Here is a 19006-nt window from a genome sequence, read left to right on the forward strand (position 1 = left end):
GAAGGTTGATTAGGAATGAGGAAAACAAAGTAACAAAAATAGTAACCCAAATGCCTATATTTGAAATAAAAGCATTCGAGTTTTGTAAGAGGTTTTTTTTTTTTTGAGAAGAGCAATATTGACCCAGGTCATTGAGAATGCATTGAGACTTCCTGCAAACAGCTCACTGAATACAGTACTGAAAGTAGCACTGTTTGATTCCAGTTATTCCACACAAATAATGCTTTTGCAATAAAAGAAAGCATTTAACATTTGGAAAGTTAATTGTCTCTTTACTGTTGAACTACTAAATTTATTCTTAAAGTCAGATTGCACAAATTTAGGGTGAAATAAAAAAGCACCTGGTACTTACCGCTTTTTAAATTTGAACAGTAACAGTTTTGTCTTTACTTTTCGAAATAAGCACCCTGTATATGCAAGCTTGCAATTTTTGCAGAAAAAAAACCCCTGAATAGAACACAAAAACTATCCCCCATTAGTTAATGCTTCCAAGGTAAGTTTTCTAGCATGATGACTTTTTGTTATATATCACAAATGCAAAAATAGCCCTTCCAAATTTGTCATTTGCTGTTAGGGACTGGCCAAAATACAACAATCTATCCATTTAGATTCAACCACTAACCATGCTGATCAGCCTCGGATGTGACCTTGAGCAGTGCAGGTTTTTGGTTTTAATTAAACTGGACTAACATTCCTACCCCATTTTAGTTATGGGCCAATTCTGTGCTTGTGAATTCAAAACTTTTGTAAGAAGTCCTTCTTGACCACATATTTAGAGCAAATCCAGACTAAATTAATTTTCAGAAATTAAAGTTACAAAAAAAGTCTTAAAACAATCTTTTCAAAGATTGTTTTTGCAAAATAAAATATTAATAAAATAGGTGCGTATGCAAAATACATCAGAATAATCAAAATCTTATAATTCTGCTTACACTGACAGCAGTTACATATTTATCTTTTGTTGGTTTGCCAACTGACATCAGCAGAAAAGTTGTTACTTCACATTTGTCTCACATTTAGATTCATAGATGAATTCCCCTTTGCTGAAGAGGGGAAGCCTTTCAGAAAAAAAACCACCACAAAGCAGTTTTTATTCTATTTCAATATGCTGTACACTACATGCCTTCAACTTTATTATTCTACCAGCCTCGAGATTCCAGTCAACTAACCCAGGTGTGTTCAGCCCCACAGTTTAATCTTTAGAATACTTTAATCTTTTATTAAACCAAAATTTAGAGACCAGAATGCAGTAATGAATGAAAATTGAAAGTGTTTCCTTACTTACCCATTTCTGACAAAATGAGAGTGAAAACATTACATGGTCATTTTAGTCACTGTTCATTTCCCTGAATCTTCCCAGAGATTAAGAATAAATCTAGGTGAGGATAACACTTCACAAGTTTCAAGACACATTTTAAGCTAAAATTGTAAATTGTCAAGTGGACATAAGTCTATATTCTTTAGTATGAATTCATTAGCAATAAACCTAATCAGTCAAATCAGTCACAGTTCACAAAAAAATCATATCCATTGGGACAGGCAACCATACATATAATAGTGACTAGTTACTTATTTCTTATTCAAGGATATTTCACTAAAACTTAGTCAAACAGTCACTAGACTGAACAGCTGCCAATGGAAGACACTGTTAAAATAAAATGAGAACTCTTATGCTCTAAGCAACTATGTTCCTTGCATACTGGTTCAAGTTCTGAGAGTATCTGAAGTAATATTCACTCAACATTTACAGCACAAATTTTAAAAAAGAACAAATCACAAAATGAAAGACTCTCCAGCAAGTTGATCATACCACATCAAACTGGCACACAGAAAGAGTAGTATGAAAGTTATGGTTTATTAATTCTAAATAAAATTAATTTCACCTTTGGTAACCAACATCAAGAGATGATCAAACAATACTTAACCTTTAACTCATGTTAATTTCAATCTAAAATGCTGTTTGTTCTACCTGCCTGCTCCTTCCACTTTCAGCCTAAGCCACTGACTGAGTGAAGAAGTTATGTTACTGCTGCCTGCCCACCCAGTTTTCTAAAGACCTCACAAAGCCAGGATTACAAGGCAACATGGTGATAAACAAGGGGTGTGTTATTTTGTGCATTTATTTTAAAGGATTTTTTTAAACACAACTATGGACTGCTATAGGATGTGACAGTAGTCCATTTCTGGTTTATCGATTAAAAGAAAAAAGTTACACTTTAAAATCAACTCAAATTTAAAGTCGGATTCACGTCCCTAAAGGAGCAGCTGATAACATCAGTTGTGTAGAAAACCGGTGAACATAAAGGATTAAGGGTTATTTGAAGTTCCTTCACTGATGTCCTGCTGAAACAACCACCCAAGAGATAAAACCTGACTGCAGAACTCACACAGGTGACGAGCCATTTGAATGGTCCAAACAAAACACTTTTAAAATCTTTCCATTTACTAAACTCAGGAGCAGTCAATCTCCACTGCAATATAATGTTTTGATACCAGTTAATTCACACCAAAGCATTTTTGAAGATCTTTGGATAAAGAGAAAATACAGCAACACTATCATTAAGGCAGCAACTGATGTCACACTGGCACCTGCACTTCCCAAAATACAACAGTAACTCACTGTACATCTCACCATTAATTTTTAACAGAGTAGTATTTATTTAAAACACCTTGCAACAGAAAGGTGAGAAACACAGCAGAATTCGTTTGCTTTGTGGTTCTGGATTTACCCATCTGTTTCTCCCTAGGACCACTGAAGTTGTCATTCCAGGCAGTCATACTAGATCGAGAATTTGTATGCTTCAGACCTATTGCTTTCTTTCCAAATTAAGTCCTCTCTCAGCCACCTTCTCCAAAATCTCAAGTCTAGCCATCATCTGAAGCCAACTACAGCTAGGAGGAGTTCTCCATTGCTTGCTGAATTTGTTTGCTTGTTCTTAGCACACCGGTTTAAACATGAATAGCAGAAAGCATTTAATCTGAGCACTGCAGTCTGAACCCTACTGCAGTCTGAACCCTACTTCAGCACTGGCATCAGCTGTTTATCACAGTCACTTTCTGTGATAAAGGCCTTCACAAACTGTCTTCACTCAACTACCACAATTCATGTGTGCTGCTAAGCTTTCAGATAAACAATTTGCAGCTTAACACAGAACAAAGCATTTAGAACTACCTCTCAAAAAAGCTGCCTCCTCAACTGCTCTTCTGCTTGTGAGCTGAGACCATACTGACTGCCAATCCTCACTGCTCTGCACCTCCACCACTTCAGTGATTCCAGTGAACACTTTTTTCCCCACTTGTTGTCAGCACTGGACAACTTCTGGACAGACCTTTTAGTTCCACAGTTGTGGCAGAACAAAATAACTAACACACCCTGTACACAATAAATGAATTAAATCAAAAGTCCACAGGAGAAACAAACAAAAAAACCCCACAGAAAGCATTCTACTAAAGAATCCATTCATACCACTATAAACACTAAAACAGCAAGATAAATCTGTGAACACTGAGGAGTCTTTAAGCTAATGCTTCAGGAATACCATGTCCATAACAATTTCAATGACATCTGAGCTTAAAAGCAGAGCTAAGAATATAACTGTAGTCCAAAAGTAGAACATTAACTGAGATGTTCCATTCCCCCACAACACAGAGCCCTAAAACAATCACACCTGCATAAACTGGGAAAATTTAAATACAATATTTAGAGAAGAACTTGGAAATGTTGAGTATGTCAAGTCCCAAAGATATCAAAGCCCTTTTCTGAAAAGTCATGAAGGTGCTTTAATTCCACCATACAAATATACTTCCTGCAACTTACTGATCTACAATCCTGCAGTTGACATTTTCCATTATTTTTTTCATGCATTTTTGCTGAAACTTCCTCACTAGGTCCTTCCCATCTTGCAGAGTTCTAAAACCAGGGAAAGACTGAGACATCATAAGATTTAGAAGAGCACCTGATTCCTTCCCAAATAAGAACCTCCCCTTCCCTTCAGCAGGTACGTGCAGCAAGCTCCACAATCCCAGGATCACAGTGTGTCTCACAGATAAGAAGCACTAACAGAACTTGTACCAACATCATGAACTGCTGCAACACCCCCCTGTAGGCCCTGAACCAAAGTTATACACAGCAGAGAGAATCAGCATATTTGAAAAAGGGGACATGTTATATTACTAAAATAGCTTAAATATCTGAAGTAGTTCAGTAATGACAAAGAAAACAAGACTGAAGAGGTAAGCTTTGTTAATTGAAGATTAAAACTGGTTTATCAACTAAAAATAACTGTAATTGGCAAGTAAGAATTCCTAGATGCTTTTAAAAATTAGTCCAAGAAATTATTCAAGCAATAAAGGAGAAAAAAATGGGGAAAAGGAAAAAATCTTTTGTTCAGCTAAATCTCAGCCTCAAGAAAAGAAAATTCCTCAAGTCCTAGGTTTTGCATTTACACTGTTCTGTAACAAATGCCATTAAGATGAAAGTATAACTCACACTTAAGTATTTTCTACAGCCTTACATGAGTCATGTCCGTCTTCCATAAAAAGGGGCATTTTCGGCAGACAAAGGAATAAGCCCCCATAAAATCCCTATTTTCCTGAGGAAAGGGAAACAGCTATGTACAAAAATCAAGGTCCAAGCTCTGTATCAAATCTCCTAGCCTGCCATGCTGTTCTAACTCTAATCCATTAGCAAGACATTAGCTCTAACAATCAAATCACTAGAACTGTCAGATTGGATGAACATTTGCTCAGAATTAAGCAACAAGTCAGCTTCAGTTCTGTGACCTAGCCACATAAATAGGAAGAACAAACACTTCCAACAAAACTGGTGGAAAAGGAAGGGTTTAGTCCAGAAACCTTCATGAAGTCAAGATCATTAAGATGACAATTACAACTGTTAACTCTATGCTGTCAGGCACACAAAAATTGTTTGTATTGATGTTCTTCTTTTATGTTGCAACTTTGATAGATTGATGCATGAGCAAAATGAGAAAACCAAATATTTTTGTGGATTTGCTATAATACATTTTGCCAAGAGTGGGAAACTCATTTATGGCAAGCATTTTTTGTTTTGTTTTGAAACACACAAGAGCTCCTACATGTACATGGAAATTGCTGCTTAGAACATAAGACTTAGACTGAATATGGGTCAATTCTTATCTTTCAGATGTTATCACAGAGCTCTTTGAGAGATACAAGTTGTTTTTAGGTTCAAGTGTTTCTGCTCCTTAAGCTGTAAACTATATTAGAAGGATTTTTGTTGTTGAAAGGCCTAGTTTTACTTTCAAAAATTAAAATACTACTATTCATCCTCTTCCTCACTAGTGACCTTTCATCTTGCTGTTCTTGTCATTTCAATTCCATTAGTCTAGCTGCTGTGATGGAAAGGGAAGCTAATTGTAATTAACACTCCAGCTAAGGCTCTAAGTGTTTTGAGCTGCTTTTGTACATTAGAAAAGGGGTAAGAATGAAGTTTTTCCTTGTATTACATTTTTTTGCACTTCAAAAGCAACATGAGAATGAAAAATGCCCGTGCTCTCTTATAAACAGCTCAGAGTTTTCCTAAAGAAAGATATGCTAATTATTTAAGTCAATCAAAATATCTGACTGCACATAAGGGATGATTTTACATTTTAAACACTCACGAGCCTTCAAGACACCCCCCCCTCCTGACTGCTGATCTTAGACACTATAGCAACAAGTGAACATTTGTTCTGAAGGAATGTGGAGTATGCAACTGGGGGAGGGGTAGCACTATCAGCCACCAACTTATCTCCTGGTCCACTAAGTTATTATTTAACTTCAATCTTCTCTGAACCTGAAGAAACAGCATTTCCTATCCAACATTAGCAACCAGCATTTAACAGGCAGCTTACACTTTGACTAAGAAGAAGACAGATTTGCTTGAACTCAACTTGAAGAGGAGGTTGGTTTTTTCCTCTTGCTCAGAATAGTGGAAACAGAAGACTGCAGATGAATTAAGCAGTGCACTACCACTGCAAACTTGCAAAATAAACAAAATACCCAGCTCCTCTGGCTCTGCTCACAGAGCATGAAAGTCCAAGACTCCCTGACTAAAGCCTGCAGCCAGCAGACAGAACACAGGAGGCTTGGGCAAAACAGACTGGGGGATGATCTGGAGCAAAATGAAAAGCAAGGTGGGAAGTTTGCTCTCCCAGACTGAGTGCAATGTTCCTGGGGAAAACTTATGGTTCATAGCTATGCCTGCCTCCCATAAACTGACTGTAAAATACCTTTTGTTACTCTGCTATGGGTTTGCCTTCATCCAGGCTGTACATTTCTCTGCCTAGCTTCTCAACTCTAAGGAAACTGGACAGGAACATGACTCAGGGCCAGGGATCTCCGTGTTTTCTGTCCAAGGACCAGAAAATGACGATGTGAAAGTTAAGGAAGCATGGGAAAATGACCAGGAGGTCTCTGGCTTGCTGTGGTCCTACAGCTACACTAAAAGAAGCAACCTGTCTAATTTTTTTTTCTCTAAGTTTTGCCATTAAATAACCCAGGAAAACCTCTTTTAAAAAGTCACTACTACTAGCTTTCAGTTCTTAGCAATAGTTTTACTTATTAAAGAAAATTTAAGGAACTATTTACTTTGTTTTTATCCTTGTTTATATCCTGCACATCTTTTAGCTTGAAAGACTATTTCAGATTTGTGAAAGGACAATTTCAGTTTCAGATTGATAGCATTTCTACTTAGCAGTAACTACTATTTGGAGGTATGTGAAAGGGTGTACTAAGGAATTTCTAGGTCAGAAAGACTGGAAGCAGATACGACTGTGCATGTACTTAGCAGGTTTCAGAAAGGCAAGTTTAGAAGATGACTGTCAAATTCAAGTGTGCCAAAAGCTCACTGCTAAGGTGACTGGTTAATTTGTCACCTACAAAGGGCCTCCTCTGCTTGCTCTTCTCCCCACCACCACCCCACCTTTAATAACCCCTGTCAAACTTAGCATTCAATAAAGGAAACAAAAGAATTGATACAGGTTTTAGCAGTTTAGCCTTGTTCCACTTTAACCTCTGGCCCCTTGTTCTTTTGCCAGCCACCTTCTCCCTTTTTGCTGGCACTCAGTACAAGCTTCCAGCCAGCTCATGGAACTGATCCAGCTAAAAACTAGTTCCTTCCTTCCTAGGACTAGTTTTCAGGTAGATTTGCCCCAAAACTCAGCTTGCTATGCAGTCACCAGAGAACTAGCACCAGTGTCAAGGACAACAGTGAGATCACAGCAGCTCAAGCAGAAGTTTCTTTGTAAACTGCTGTGGAAATAAGACTATCAGCATGTTTAAAACAAAACCCCAAACATAACAAGCTTTATAATAAGAAAACAGCAGGTTTAGATGGATCTTGAGTATTTTAAACAGTTACAGAACTCTATCAACGATTAAGCTGCTGATGGAGAGAGGAAAATAAAGGCAATTTTTGCAGGAGCACAACAGAGGTTACCCCTTGCAGCTGCCCCAGCCTGGTTTAGCCCTGCCCTCCCTGCTACTGAGGCTCAAACAGGCACTGCTAACTCTGCCATGGGAGCCAGAACATCCAAAGCAGCAAACACAACTTGTCAGAATTCACCTTTTAACATCTAATTTGGTTCAGCAAGAGAATGAACAATCTTATTATAGGCAAATGCATTTGAAACATGCTGTTAGTTCCTTGTGGATCAAGTTTGAATAGAGCTACAAAGTACGAAAGAAATATATTTTAATAATAAATCACAACATTATTCTTTCAGATACTGCAAACATATCACATTTTCACAGATTCTGGAAGTGATAAAACTTAAAATTTCACTTTAGACTATTTCTCAACTTCCTCGACTATTTTTAATTCTGTAATATTATTTATTAGTTACTAGACAGTTTGTTTTCCTTCTTTTTTGTGCTACATGGAATAAGAGCAACAATGTGCTACCCATTACATGGATTCCTCTGCTTTTTTCTACCAATTCTCAGAGGTCATTTAATAATTCACAAGCAGGTTGTTTACACATTTGATAATCACTGTGTTTTCACAGTTCCCAAAAGTTAGCTGCCCTGACAGCATTTTCTTTTCCCTTCTCTCATAAATGTTTTTTATTTATCAAACAAAATACTACCCAGCAGAAAACCAGCACCATCTTCCACAAAAAGTCCTAAGAGATCAGTCCAGCTGCCCTCAAATCAAAACAAATATAAAAAACTCTCCCAAATGTTGCTTCCAGAAACTGCTGCAAAAAAAAGTAAATGCATTATCAGATTCTTGTTTAGAGCAGTTTGCCCACCTACCAAGCATTAATAGTATAAGGTGTCATTAGACAGGTAAATACATCTAGTTTAAGGTGTATCAAAGACAGCACCTTTCACTGAGAAACATCAAAATTGGAATAAAGAACAAACGGCAAAATTACACCTAGTATTAAAAATTATCATAAATTCAATCTGTAATCACTGCAGTAACTAATGAGCTTCAGATTTCCCTAGCAAAACAGGACAAACTGACTTTCAAGAACACTGCCTCAGAAAAAGGACAGTAGTATTTTAGACTATAAGAAAATAAGGAAATTAATGAAATGCTAATTATACTGCAGCGCCTTAATCATATAAAAATAGGGACAAGATACATTATCAAGCCAGGAAGGGCTGAAGAGAAATCATTCACCTTTGAGCCTCAGGCACTATATTCAGTAAATGGCTTTTGGATTTAGTGTAGTACGTGATTAACACCAATTTCTGTGGTGCTAAAAGAAATTTTGAAGTCACTGAAGATGACAAGTTCCTCATTTTGAGGAAACTGTTTACCTTGAGACACCTTTAGAATTGTCCCACTGGGGTGAATATCTTATCCTGCAAAAATAACAACCTGATAGGTTTCAAGTTAGGCAGCATTCCTGATGGGTTTGAAAGTATTGGTGCTACTGTAAAGAGAATGCAAACATTCCTGACCAGGCCATCCAGCTTCAGCAGCACTTTCGCCTCTGCTTCAGTTAGAAAAAAAACAAACCCAACAAAACAAAACCACCAAACAGAAACCAAAGCCAAAAAAACCACAAAAACCCAACAAACCCCAACAAAAACAAACAAAAACCAAACTGCAAACAAAAAAATCTACCAAACTCTAAAAAAATTAGACACATTCTGAACCTCAGAGAAACCTGTAATGAAAGATAATAGCTTTATCTTGCTACTCTGGTTCTGAGATACCTGAGAAAAAAAGAATGAACTACAATTTACATTTGTTGAAGATAGGATGAAATTGAAGCAAAAGTTTTTGCTCATTAAAAGGATGCAGAACTACCCACATGAAGGACACAATATCACACTTTGATGATTACTTCAAAGTTTGTGATAAAGTAAGCAAAAATTCCAAAGTACAGTCAAGACGACTACATATTAAAATGTAATTATTCCTGCACTTTTAAACGCCATGCAAATTTTACCCTTAGAGCTATTCATAATGAAACAGCATTTCCCACAGTCTCAAGGGCAGACCTTATGGTATATATTATATTCCTAAAAAGAAAAAAAAAGCAGCAGATGTCACAAAACTAGTAGCTAAGTACCTTCAGAGCAGGGAAACAGGAATGCTTTCTCCCTCTCTAATGCAATACAAGCAAAAGCTGCTATGTACTGTTTAAAGATTAAATACTTAACTTCAGCTCATAATTAGAAGATATTTTACAGCGTCCTAAATATTCTTTTGCGTGAGAAAATGAATCTCATCTGAGCAAAGACCACACAGTAACATCATTTACTTGAAGCAACAGTAAAATTTATTATATGCAGTAAAAGCTTGAACTGTAGTCACCAACCTCATCCATAGACACCTATTAAATAGACTCTCAACTTTGCATATCAATGCAGTAAGCAATGGTTTTTTGACCTGGTAGATTCTCATATACAAGTTTGTAAGAGTTAGGTCCTGCATGTTTGGGACAAGAACTAACCTCTTCAAGTTACAGGATTTACCTTAAATACACCTCACACCTTCAAAACCTTTAATATTTGCAATACTGTGGTCAGGTTTCTAAGCCCACAGCAGGTCTCCATGGGAAGCAAACAACTCCTCAGTTCCTAAAACTGCTTTCACCATAGGAAGTTACTTTTATCCTGAGTGCCACCACACTGAAAATCAGAGATTGGCTCCAGCCTCGACACTGCACTTCCCAGAGTGTCCTACCCTTGCAAAGAGGGGTGTAAGTTGAAGGCTACAATAAGGTTCTCACACTCTCAGCCAAGAGCTGAAATGTTACTGTTGGAACTCAAAGCACAGAGAAAACTAGCCAGCTTTCAAGCCATTATGTCTTAACAGTTTGTACTTGAGATGTAAACTAGAACAGAAAGAAGTAAACCTGGGGCACATCAGGAAAACAATGCCACCCACAAAACTGAACAGTCAAATGAACAGCACTAAGAATAGCACAAATTGTAGGAAATTATCCGAGTTTTCTGTGTACTAACTCAACATACACTCTCAGGTCTGGTCTTCCAGGCAGGAATTGCTAGGGAATTGTTTTCATTTTCTTCTCATCAGAAGACTTATTTTGAGATTTCTCAATAAATTTCAATTATCTCTAACTACATAAAATACAATTTCTATAACTGAAGGCAACCTTCCAGTTCAAACACAAAAACACAGTGACAACTGTCCTTACTGGTACTAGCCACATGACCATCTTGCTCATCTGGAAATTTAGCTGAAGACTCGACCAAGAGACTGATGCACTAACTGCATCAGTTGCACTAACCACCACTACAGTTTCAGCCTGGCATCAAGCAGAATTAAACACAAAATTTGTGAAACAGCACTGGATTCATTGACCTAGGTTCAAAAAATGCCCTGAGCTCTTCTTTAATGAAGACAATGATAAAGTATCTGATTTTGTAGTGATCCCCAGCTCGGATCACTAATAACAGAATGTTACATCCAATGAGTACAGGCCTAAAGGACAGCAAGAACTGAAGCGTATGGAACATATGGTACTTCACTCAACACAGGAGACAACTGCAGCTCCCTCATGTCCAAGCAGCTGTCAAGCTTTTAAACTCTACAGTTACACTCAGAGTGTTTTGTTTGCTGGTTTGGGGAGCTTTGGTTGGTTGGTTGTTGGTTTAGGTTTCCCTTTGTTGACGGGTATCAAAAAATTATTCAGCATTATGACAATGAGACTACTGTAAGAAATGAAATCATGTTAGCATAAGGAATGCAAAGAGAAGTAGCCTTGAAATCTATGGAACATTTAATTTACCAAATATTCCCCTCAAGAGATTTCAACTTATCCTTCATGGAACAAATCAACTTGCATTGGTACCATAACAAAACACAGTTCAAGGCTGTAACCTCAAGGCGTTTATGCTCTAGTTTAGACACAAACACATATTATAACCCAAAATCTCTTAGATTTGTCATCCAAGATTGGATCACTACATCAGATGAATGTTAAGCGAAGCAGAGATGGGTAAGTGGTGGGCTCTTCTATGCTAGCTCAGGTACCACATGCATCAGTCAGTAGGAACGGCACTGAAGGCACCACACACCCTGGCCATCAGCTGCCAACCACTGCAGGGCCCAGCAGCACAAGGGGACAATGGGAGCCACAGGGTCAGCCTGAAGCCACTGTGCATCAGAGTTTAGACAAATCTGCCAGAGAGGCAACACAACAACTAATAGCTGACGCAGAAGCTGAGGGAAAAGTTGGAAGGTTAGAAGCTGAAAGACCTATGGGAGTCACTAGCCATGCTTACCAAGCAAATATAAACACTCATTGATGCAACCCTTCCAAAGAGAAAGAAATTAATTTCCTATCCCTGCAACTGATTCCACCTTCAAATAATTGATGTAATTAATATCAGGGTGGTGGTAAGCTGCAAGCAATGCAAACCACAATTTTATGTGCAAGAAGTCTGTTCAACCACCTTGGTAAGTTTTTGGACAGATAATTGTGAATGTTTTCAAAATTAGAAAATGCAAATCAAAGCTTCTAGGAGGTTGTCTCCAGCCAGCAGTAAGCATGGCCAGCATTACAGAGCTCACTATATTATGGGGATGAAGGTCAAAAAGAAAACTCCCAACTATGGAAGGGAAACATCTTTCCTTCAAAAATTATAAATCATTTAAATGGACAACACAGTTTCACAAATTAATTCTATACCATATTATAAAATAAGATGACAACTCCTGTTTGCCATGTTAGTTTTTTTGGATCTTTTGACCTCCAAATTTTAAACTGACAAGCAGTTAACTACTGCTGCATGGCAATGGGAACACTTCAGTGTTTTGAGAGACCTTTCCTACAGAATGCCCATTTCATTCTCATAGGCACCAGACACCCAACCTCACAAATAACTCTGACCATCCTCTGTGCTCTGCAAAAACTATGAGGACATAAAAGTGATCACTACTGCCAAATTATTGCTCTTTTAAGAATTGCTCACACACATTTTAGCAGCAGTATTTCAGCTATAGGCACACTCACTTGAACACAGAGGTGACTGCAAATGTTCAGCACTCAGGACATCTTACACAAAGCTGCTCTGGCTGTCAGTTCAGATATTAATCTCACAAAATTCAGATAAAAGCTTTCCTGCTGATGACCAAAACTGGACTAGTGGTATTGCCCCAAAAGGTACAGGAACACAATGTGTACACACACCTCCTGCAAGGAAGATAATTTGCAGTTTCCACCTGCTGGCAGAAGACAGTAAATTACTTCTCTTGCAAAGGAAGACTGTAGTTATATTCTACCTTAAAACTCAAACTACTAGTGTGGAAGACTTGCAGAAACCAAATCAGCCTAGGAAACTGAAATATAACCAAAATAGTAATAGAATTGTTTGGAATTACAAAAACCATTTTAACCATGCAAGTGGTTAAAAAACCAATCAGTCCATGGTCTCACAAATTTAAGCATCAGCCTAGACAGCCTGCTAAGAGCTTATTTTCCCTTGTTATGATTATGAAACAGATTGCACTGTTCTGGTGAGGAAATGCAGAACCCAAACTAAAAACCATCACTTCCTGTAATCACCATGCTGGGGGTGGGGAGGGAAGAGGAAGGGAGGATAAATGGTGAAAGTAAAGGGCAGGGGGAAACAACCACAGCAAACAGTAGTTAAAACACACAAATGGAGTTGTTAAAGAGTTTCAGAAAAATCAAAGAATTAAGAACAACTGACACACCTTCTGAAAGAAAGGCTTCCCTCAAATACAGTAGCACATCTGCAAATTTTCGGACATCGTTCACCACTTGCATGATATATTCTGGATCCACAACAGGATAATCAAAGCAGTCAGAGTTGGAGCTAATGCTGCTCAGAGAGCTGCTCTTGGTGCTGCGCCCCATTGCCCAGTTTCCTGCAGTGGAGATGGTGAAGAAGTTGGAGGTGGACAGGCGGGCTAATCCCAAACCACGCTTGTTGCTCCCACCGTTCTGCCGCAACATCCCAGCAGCCGCCGCGCCTGGAGAGCTCGCAGTCAACACTCGCTGTCACTTGGCGGCCATTGGGCAAGCCAGAGGTGAAACCCTTAGAAATTGGGGAGGGGGAAGGAGGTGGAAGAGAAAGAAAAACGCTGATTAGTATAGAATTATATGTGATGCAATACTTTGGTACTGACAAGATCCAAAACTTCTTTCAAGATGATACTGCTTTACATTAAAATGCTAAACTGAGTATTATAAAGGCTTTCACTACTTGAAGTTATTTAAATTTGTACTGAAGACAGATTGTTGCATTAAAAAAAAAAAATCAATGGCATACCAAAATTATTTCAAAAGCTAATCATGATGCATGCTTACTTCATGAGAAGTTTATTCCATGAATATTTAGAAATTGCATTCTCTACATTTACCAAGACCTATTCTTTACCATGAAATGTTACTTCAACTGAATACAATCACAGAAACACTTGATGTGATACAGATTATGATCAACATCCCCTCTTGCATGAGCCACCAAGCTGTATTCAGCATCCTGTCTAATACACAGCCTTGATCTAATAGGATGAATTTTCTTCGTGTAGTGTGCCACGCAAGAAACCATGGCCTATCACAGTTTGTTTCAGAAAGGAAAATATCCTCAAAGAAGTTATGTGGGCTTTTCAGCCTGTTATCCATTAATATGAAAGGCAATCAAAAGAAAGACACGGAAAAATGAAGAAAATGAAAAAATATTTTAGTATCAAAGTTTATCTGCAAGTCTCAGTGCAGTTATCTTGAATGACGTTGCTCTGCTCTGAAAGTTCTACCATAAAAATGCACAAATTTGGAGGAGTATAAACTAAGAAATTACCTGCATTCCTTCCCTTTAGGAAAAAAAAAAAAAAAAAAAGCAGAAAGCTACTGAAAATTTTGTTATGTTAGGTTAAGCGATTCATTTCAAAGCAAACTGCAGGTGGCAGAGTCAGGTACGCTTCCAGCAGCTCCCACAACGCCTGCTGTTGTTCTCTCAACACCAGGAGAAATTCCCAGTGTTTACGCTATAGTGTAAACACCACAAGAGAAAAAAACCCCAAAAACCAAATTGGAACACAACAGCTAAAAAGTTAATGTGGGTTGCAGACACATCTGCAGCAAATCTTCAAATTCAATTACTTTACCTAAAAATAAAAGTTGTTATAAACTAAAAAATACAGGTTGAAACGGGTTCTCCTGCATATGTTTATATTTGGTTAGACCAACTGAAGCAGTAGCACCTTTACCACTTTGAACACACCTACTATGAATTTCAATAGGCATTACTCTAATGCACCTCAATTATTTTTCCATTATTTCTGCTTTATTTCTGTTTGCAGTTTAAAAATATCAGAGGAAACGTGGTCAAAGCAGTTGTTTTTGTAATTAATGTGCAAGCCTTCCAGGGAGCGTGTGCGGGGGGGGGAGAGGGAAGAAAACTTCAGAATTTAACACAAATTAACTGCTCTAATTTCTGTTTACTGCTTAAAGTCAGTATGTATAAGAACACTCATCACACTATACAAATAATGCAGATAATTAAGCAATTCCAAACACCTCAAGTAGACTGAAGAGAGGTTTACACTAAACATAGTGTTTAAGCAAGTTTCTTCTGTTCCCACATATAATTCTCATGGCTACAAAGCTACTTTGCAATTCTGCCTTGCAATTAGAGGCAAAACATAACCTTCTCTCCTCTTAACAAGTGTGATATCTATTTATATCGAGAAAGATTTTCATATTATTTAAAAGACATGCCTCTTTTAAGTCTGGCCAGCTTCAGAGTCAACTTTTTAAGTAGTACGATGTGTTAGACCTGTTCCAGTGGCAAGCCCGTGCTTTTAAAGCTGTGTTATTTTAGAAATGTTGCCTTTTTTTGGGTACAAGCAGTACAATAATGCCACCACTCTGAAAACTGTAAAAGTGATGACGAAGTGTTTCTAAGCGGGGAAAACTTGCGAAAACCAAACCCCAGCAGCTCAGCACAAGAGGCACCTTTTCCTCGTAAATATTAGCCCTTACGTCTGTTCCTCCTGTGTTACAAGGCAGATGGGGAACGTTTCCCTCCCAGAACACATGCCTTTCATTACTGAGAAGTGTTTCATATTTCTTCAAGAGACTCTGGCTTTGAAAGAGAAAAGCATCCACCAGCTTTGTTATAAACGCCTCCAGACTCCTTTGGCTCACAGCGAACCATTGCCCGTCCCGACGGAAAAAAGATGAAAAACTAAAGCGCCAGATATTTCAAAAATTTGCTCTCCCAGCACAATCTCCCCGGTAGGGAGGGGAAGAAAGGGGGAAAAAAGCAAGCAAGAAAGAAAGGAAAGAAGGGGCCACGTCGCTGGCGGGCGGAGGGCAGGGCCGCTGCCGGTGCCCCGGGCGGGGGTCGGCGCTCCGCCCTGCCCCCGCCGCGCATTCCCGGCGCCCCGCGGCCGCCCCGGCCCGCACGGCCCCGCGGCGGGCGCGCACTCCCCGCGGCCGCGGCAGGTACCGGGCAGCAGGGCGGAGATGAGCGCAAGGAGAGGCGCCCAGCACCGCTCCGGGGCACCGCCGAGCGGGGCGCTGGGGGTCGCCGGGGCCGGACTCGCACCGGGCCCCTCCAGCCGCCCCCGTCCCCCGGCGGCTCACCGGCGCCCTGCCCCACGCTCGCCCACGGCTCCTCCCGGCGGCGACAAGCGACGCCCGCCCTCCTCCCGCCGCAGCATGCCCGCGGCCGGCGCTTACCGGAGAGCGGCGGCCGAGCGCAGGCAGCAGCCGGGCCGCCGCGGGCCCCTCGCGCGGAAGCCCCGCTGCCCATGGAGCGCCCTCCCCTCAGCGAGCCCCGCTCGCCGCCGCCGCCCCCGGGGCCGCCACCGCCCCCGGCCCCGCCCGCGCTCCGCCATTGGCCGGCTGCTGGGGGCGGGGTTATCAGGGAACCCGCCCCCACGAGCCCCCGTGCGCGGGAGCGGCGCGCGGAGCGGGGCAGGTGCGGCGGGAGCCCCGGGAGCCGCCCGAGCCACGGGAGCCGCCGGACCCGCCCGCCGCTCCGCGAGCCCGCCAAGCGCTGGGAAAGGAAGCGCACAGCAGCCGCTGCTGTGCGCCCAACACGCTTCAAAAGCAAGGAAAAGTCCAACTTCAGGCTACGTGGTGTTTAGCAAACAGGCTTTGCTTTTAAGGGATTTGGCCAACAAGAAACACAAACACCGTGGCAAAGCGCAGAATAAATTTCTCATGCTCAACCTCCCACGCTTTGAATTCCTGGATCCAGTTTATCATTAATTGAACAGCTTCCAGTATTGTTGTGAGGGAGTAACGTGTGCACACACACACTTTCTACTAAACTCAGCCCACTTTTACTCCTGCATGAGCTCTGTGGGCTACTTATTGAAAATTAAAGCAGTAACAAAATTACTATATAAACTCAGACTGTATCCCCAGGATAGCTGTGGATTCAGCTACCCAGACAGCCCAAATTTTGGCATAATTTATCTTCTGAATTTAGTTGCACGTGCAGATATATGCACTTTTTCTGGTTAAGAGGAAAGAGAAGCTGGAAAGGCAGAAATTTGCATCATCATACAGAAACTCAGTTCCCAGCAGCACCACGACCTTTAGACCTGATTACAGACTTCTGTTACGTCATCTCACAGTGCTTGCTGGCAGCAGTAGTTTTTCCATCTTCTAGAGGCAAGACTACAAACCCACTCTTTATTTCTCTTTATTAAAAGGCCATTTAAATTCAGCAATCTTAGATCCAATGCCCGAGGTCTAGAATAGGACTTACTTTCAAAAATGTATCAAATCCCCCAGCACCTAATTCCTAGCCCAGTTCCTTAATCCTAGCAATTTCAGGCTTTACATCTTCAGTTTCCCCATCCTTGCTCCAGCCTCCTTTCCCAGCCACTCCCATGCAGGATTTTGTGTTAGAGCACCAATCTTCTCCTTTCTTCATCGTTCTTTTTCATATTTGTCATTATTTATTCTACTGGAAGAATTTTATTAAATTTCTTTTGGAATTCATAAAACCTGAAACTAAACAAGTAAACTAAAACAAGTTGTGACATTTCTTATCTCTCGTGTCAATGTTAAGCACTGTTCAAAAACTTTTCTTCACCTTGAAAAATTCTAAATAACATGTGATGTAAATTTAGAAATCCAGTGTTATAAATTCTTCAAGGCTTCTAAGCATGGGGGAAAAAAAAGTAAAAAAGAAAACAATACTCTAACCTTCAAAAGGATTTTGATCATTCAGGTAATTGATACTGCAAGTGTCAAAATCAGGCCAGAGTAAACAATTGTAAACTAATTTAATGTGAAAACAAGGAAGTATGGTAGAGAATGTGGGTTAAATAGTACAATCAACAATCACAACATCAGAAAAAGAAAGGTTTATTGTGGGAAAAGTCATTGAAACCATTAGATAAGTGTTCAAAAACAATAAAAAAGATAAACAAGAAATTCCACCTATACTTATCAATAGATAGAATACAAAGCAGTGGATACTATTTGGTGAGCCAAACCTTTGTTCAAAAGAAAAGCCTATAGCTACAGCAGAGTCTCTCTTCCTTACAGACACACATTTTGAAAATAGGAGTGACTTTATCTTGCCATAATTACACCATTCCCAGGCACATTTTAGAAAATGCTAGGAAGAATAAACTCAGCTGTTCCAAGTGCATATATACTCTACTAAAGCAGACATATTACACTTCATATGCTCTGACACCTCCACAGTCTTGTCTCTCTCATGCCAGCTCCCACATAAGCTAACCTGGGTCCATCCAAGAGTTCAGCAAATGTATTGGTGAATTGTTTGCAAGCAAAAAAAAAATCTGTTCTAGACTAAAATTGAGAGTGACAAAGACATAGAAATACTAGGATAATGTTTTTTATGCTTTTGAAATATTTTTTCAGTTACTTTTGATTTGAAACATAAAAGTGTTCTACATTGTGGGAGGCCTAGCTTCAAACATCTTTTGAAAAAAGCGTTTGAGCCCACATGCTGCATTATGGGAATGTTAAGTGAAGTTGTGGGTTTTCCTCAAAGTAAAACAACAAACAATTGTCCTTTTGCATTTTCATTGTTCAGAGCTTTTTTCCCTCCCCATTTTCAGCTTGGCTGCCAAATTGAATACAGATTGTCTGCCCTCCCCCTGAATCAAATCTAGCACAAAACAGCTGCAACCATCTCTCAGACTCTACAGTGCTGATCGCCTCCTAAACTGCTTTGGAAAATACTACATGAAAGAGAAATGAAAATAATAGATCTACCTTCAAGAAAATATGTCTTGCACAAAAGACCAGGTGTACATCACAACTTTTGCTGCAGCAGATAAACTGGGAAGAGGATTTAGGGTCTGACAGCTGCTGTATGTTGGTCACCCTTTACTAGGCCACAGGGCAATGCCCCTCTTTGGCCAAGGGTAGTCTACAGCACCACTAATGCAGCCTTCAGGGCACGAACAGAAGTTGAGCAGGTGAAAGGTTGCTTAAAATATTTTTTTTCTGTACTTTATCCAACTATCCTAGTTTACTGTGAATGAACTATTAGGCAAATTATTAGTCAAATAGTGAAGACTGGGGTAGTA

General features: G+C 39.8%; 1 protein-coding gene across 6 annotated transcripts in view; it reads right to left on the reverse strand.

Annotated features, from left to right (window-relative positions):
* Window positions 1-16320, reverse strand: part of ARHGAP29 (Rho GTPase activating protein 29) — a 47958-nt gene extending 31638 nt beyond the window's left edge. For all 6 annotated transcript variants that reach the window (XM_074546108.1, XM_074546107.1, XM_074546110.1 and 3 more), the window contains exons 1-2: window positions 16164-16320; window positions 13169-13512 (exon numbers count right to left, since the gene is read on the reverse strand). In XM_074546108.1, coding sequence (XP_074402209.1) covers window positions 13169-13430 — 262 coding nt within the window. In that variant the 5' untranslated portion in view covers window positions 13431-13512; window positions 16164-16320. The remainder of the gene's footprint in view (window positions 1-13168; window positions 13513-16163) is intronic.
* Between the last annotated feature and the right edge of the window lie 2686 nt (window positions 16321-19006).

Source organism: Zonotrichia albicollis, chromosome 8, assembly GCF_047830755.1.
Source record: "Zonotrichia albicollis isolate bZonAlb1 chromosome 8, bZonAlb1.hap1, whole genome shotgun sequence".
Taxonomy (NCBI): Eukaryota; Metazoa; Chordata; class Aves; order Passeriformes; family Passerellidae; genus Zonotrichia; species Zonotrichia albicollis.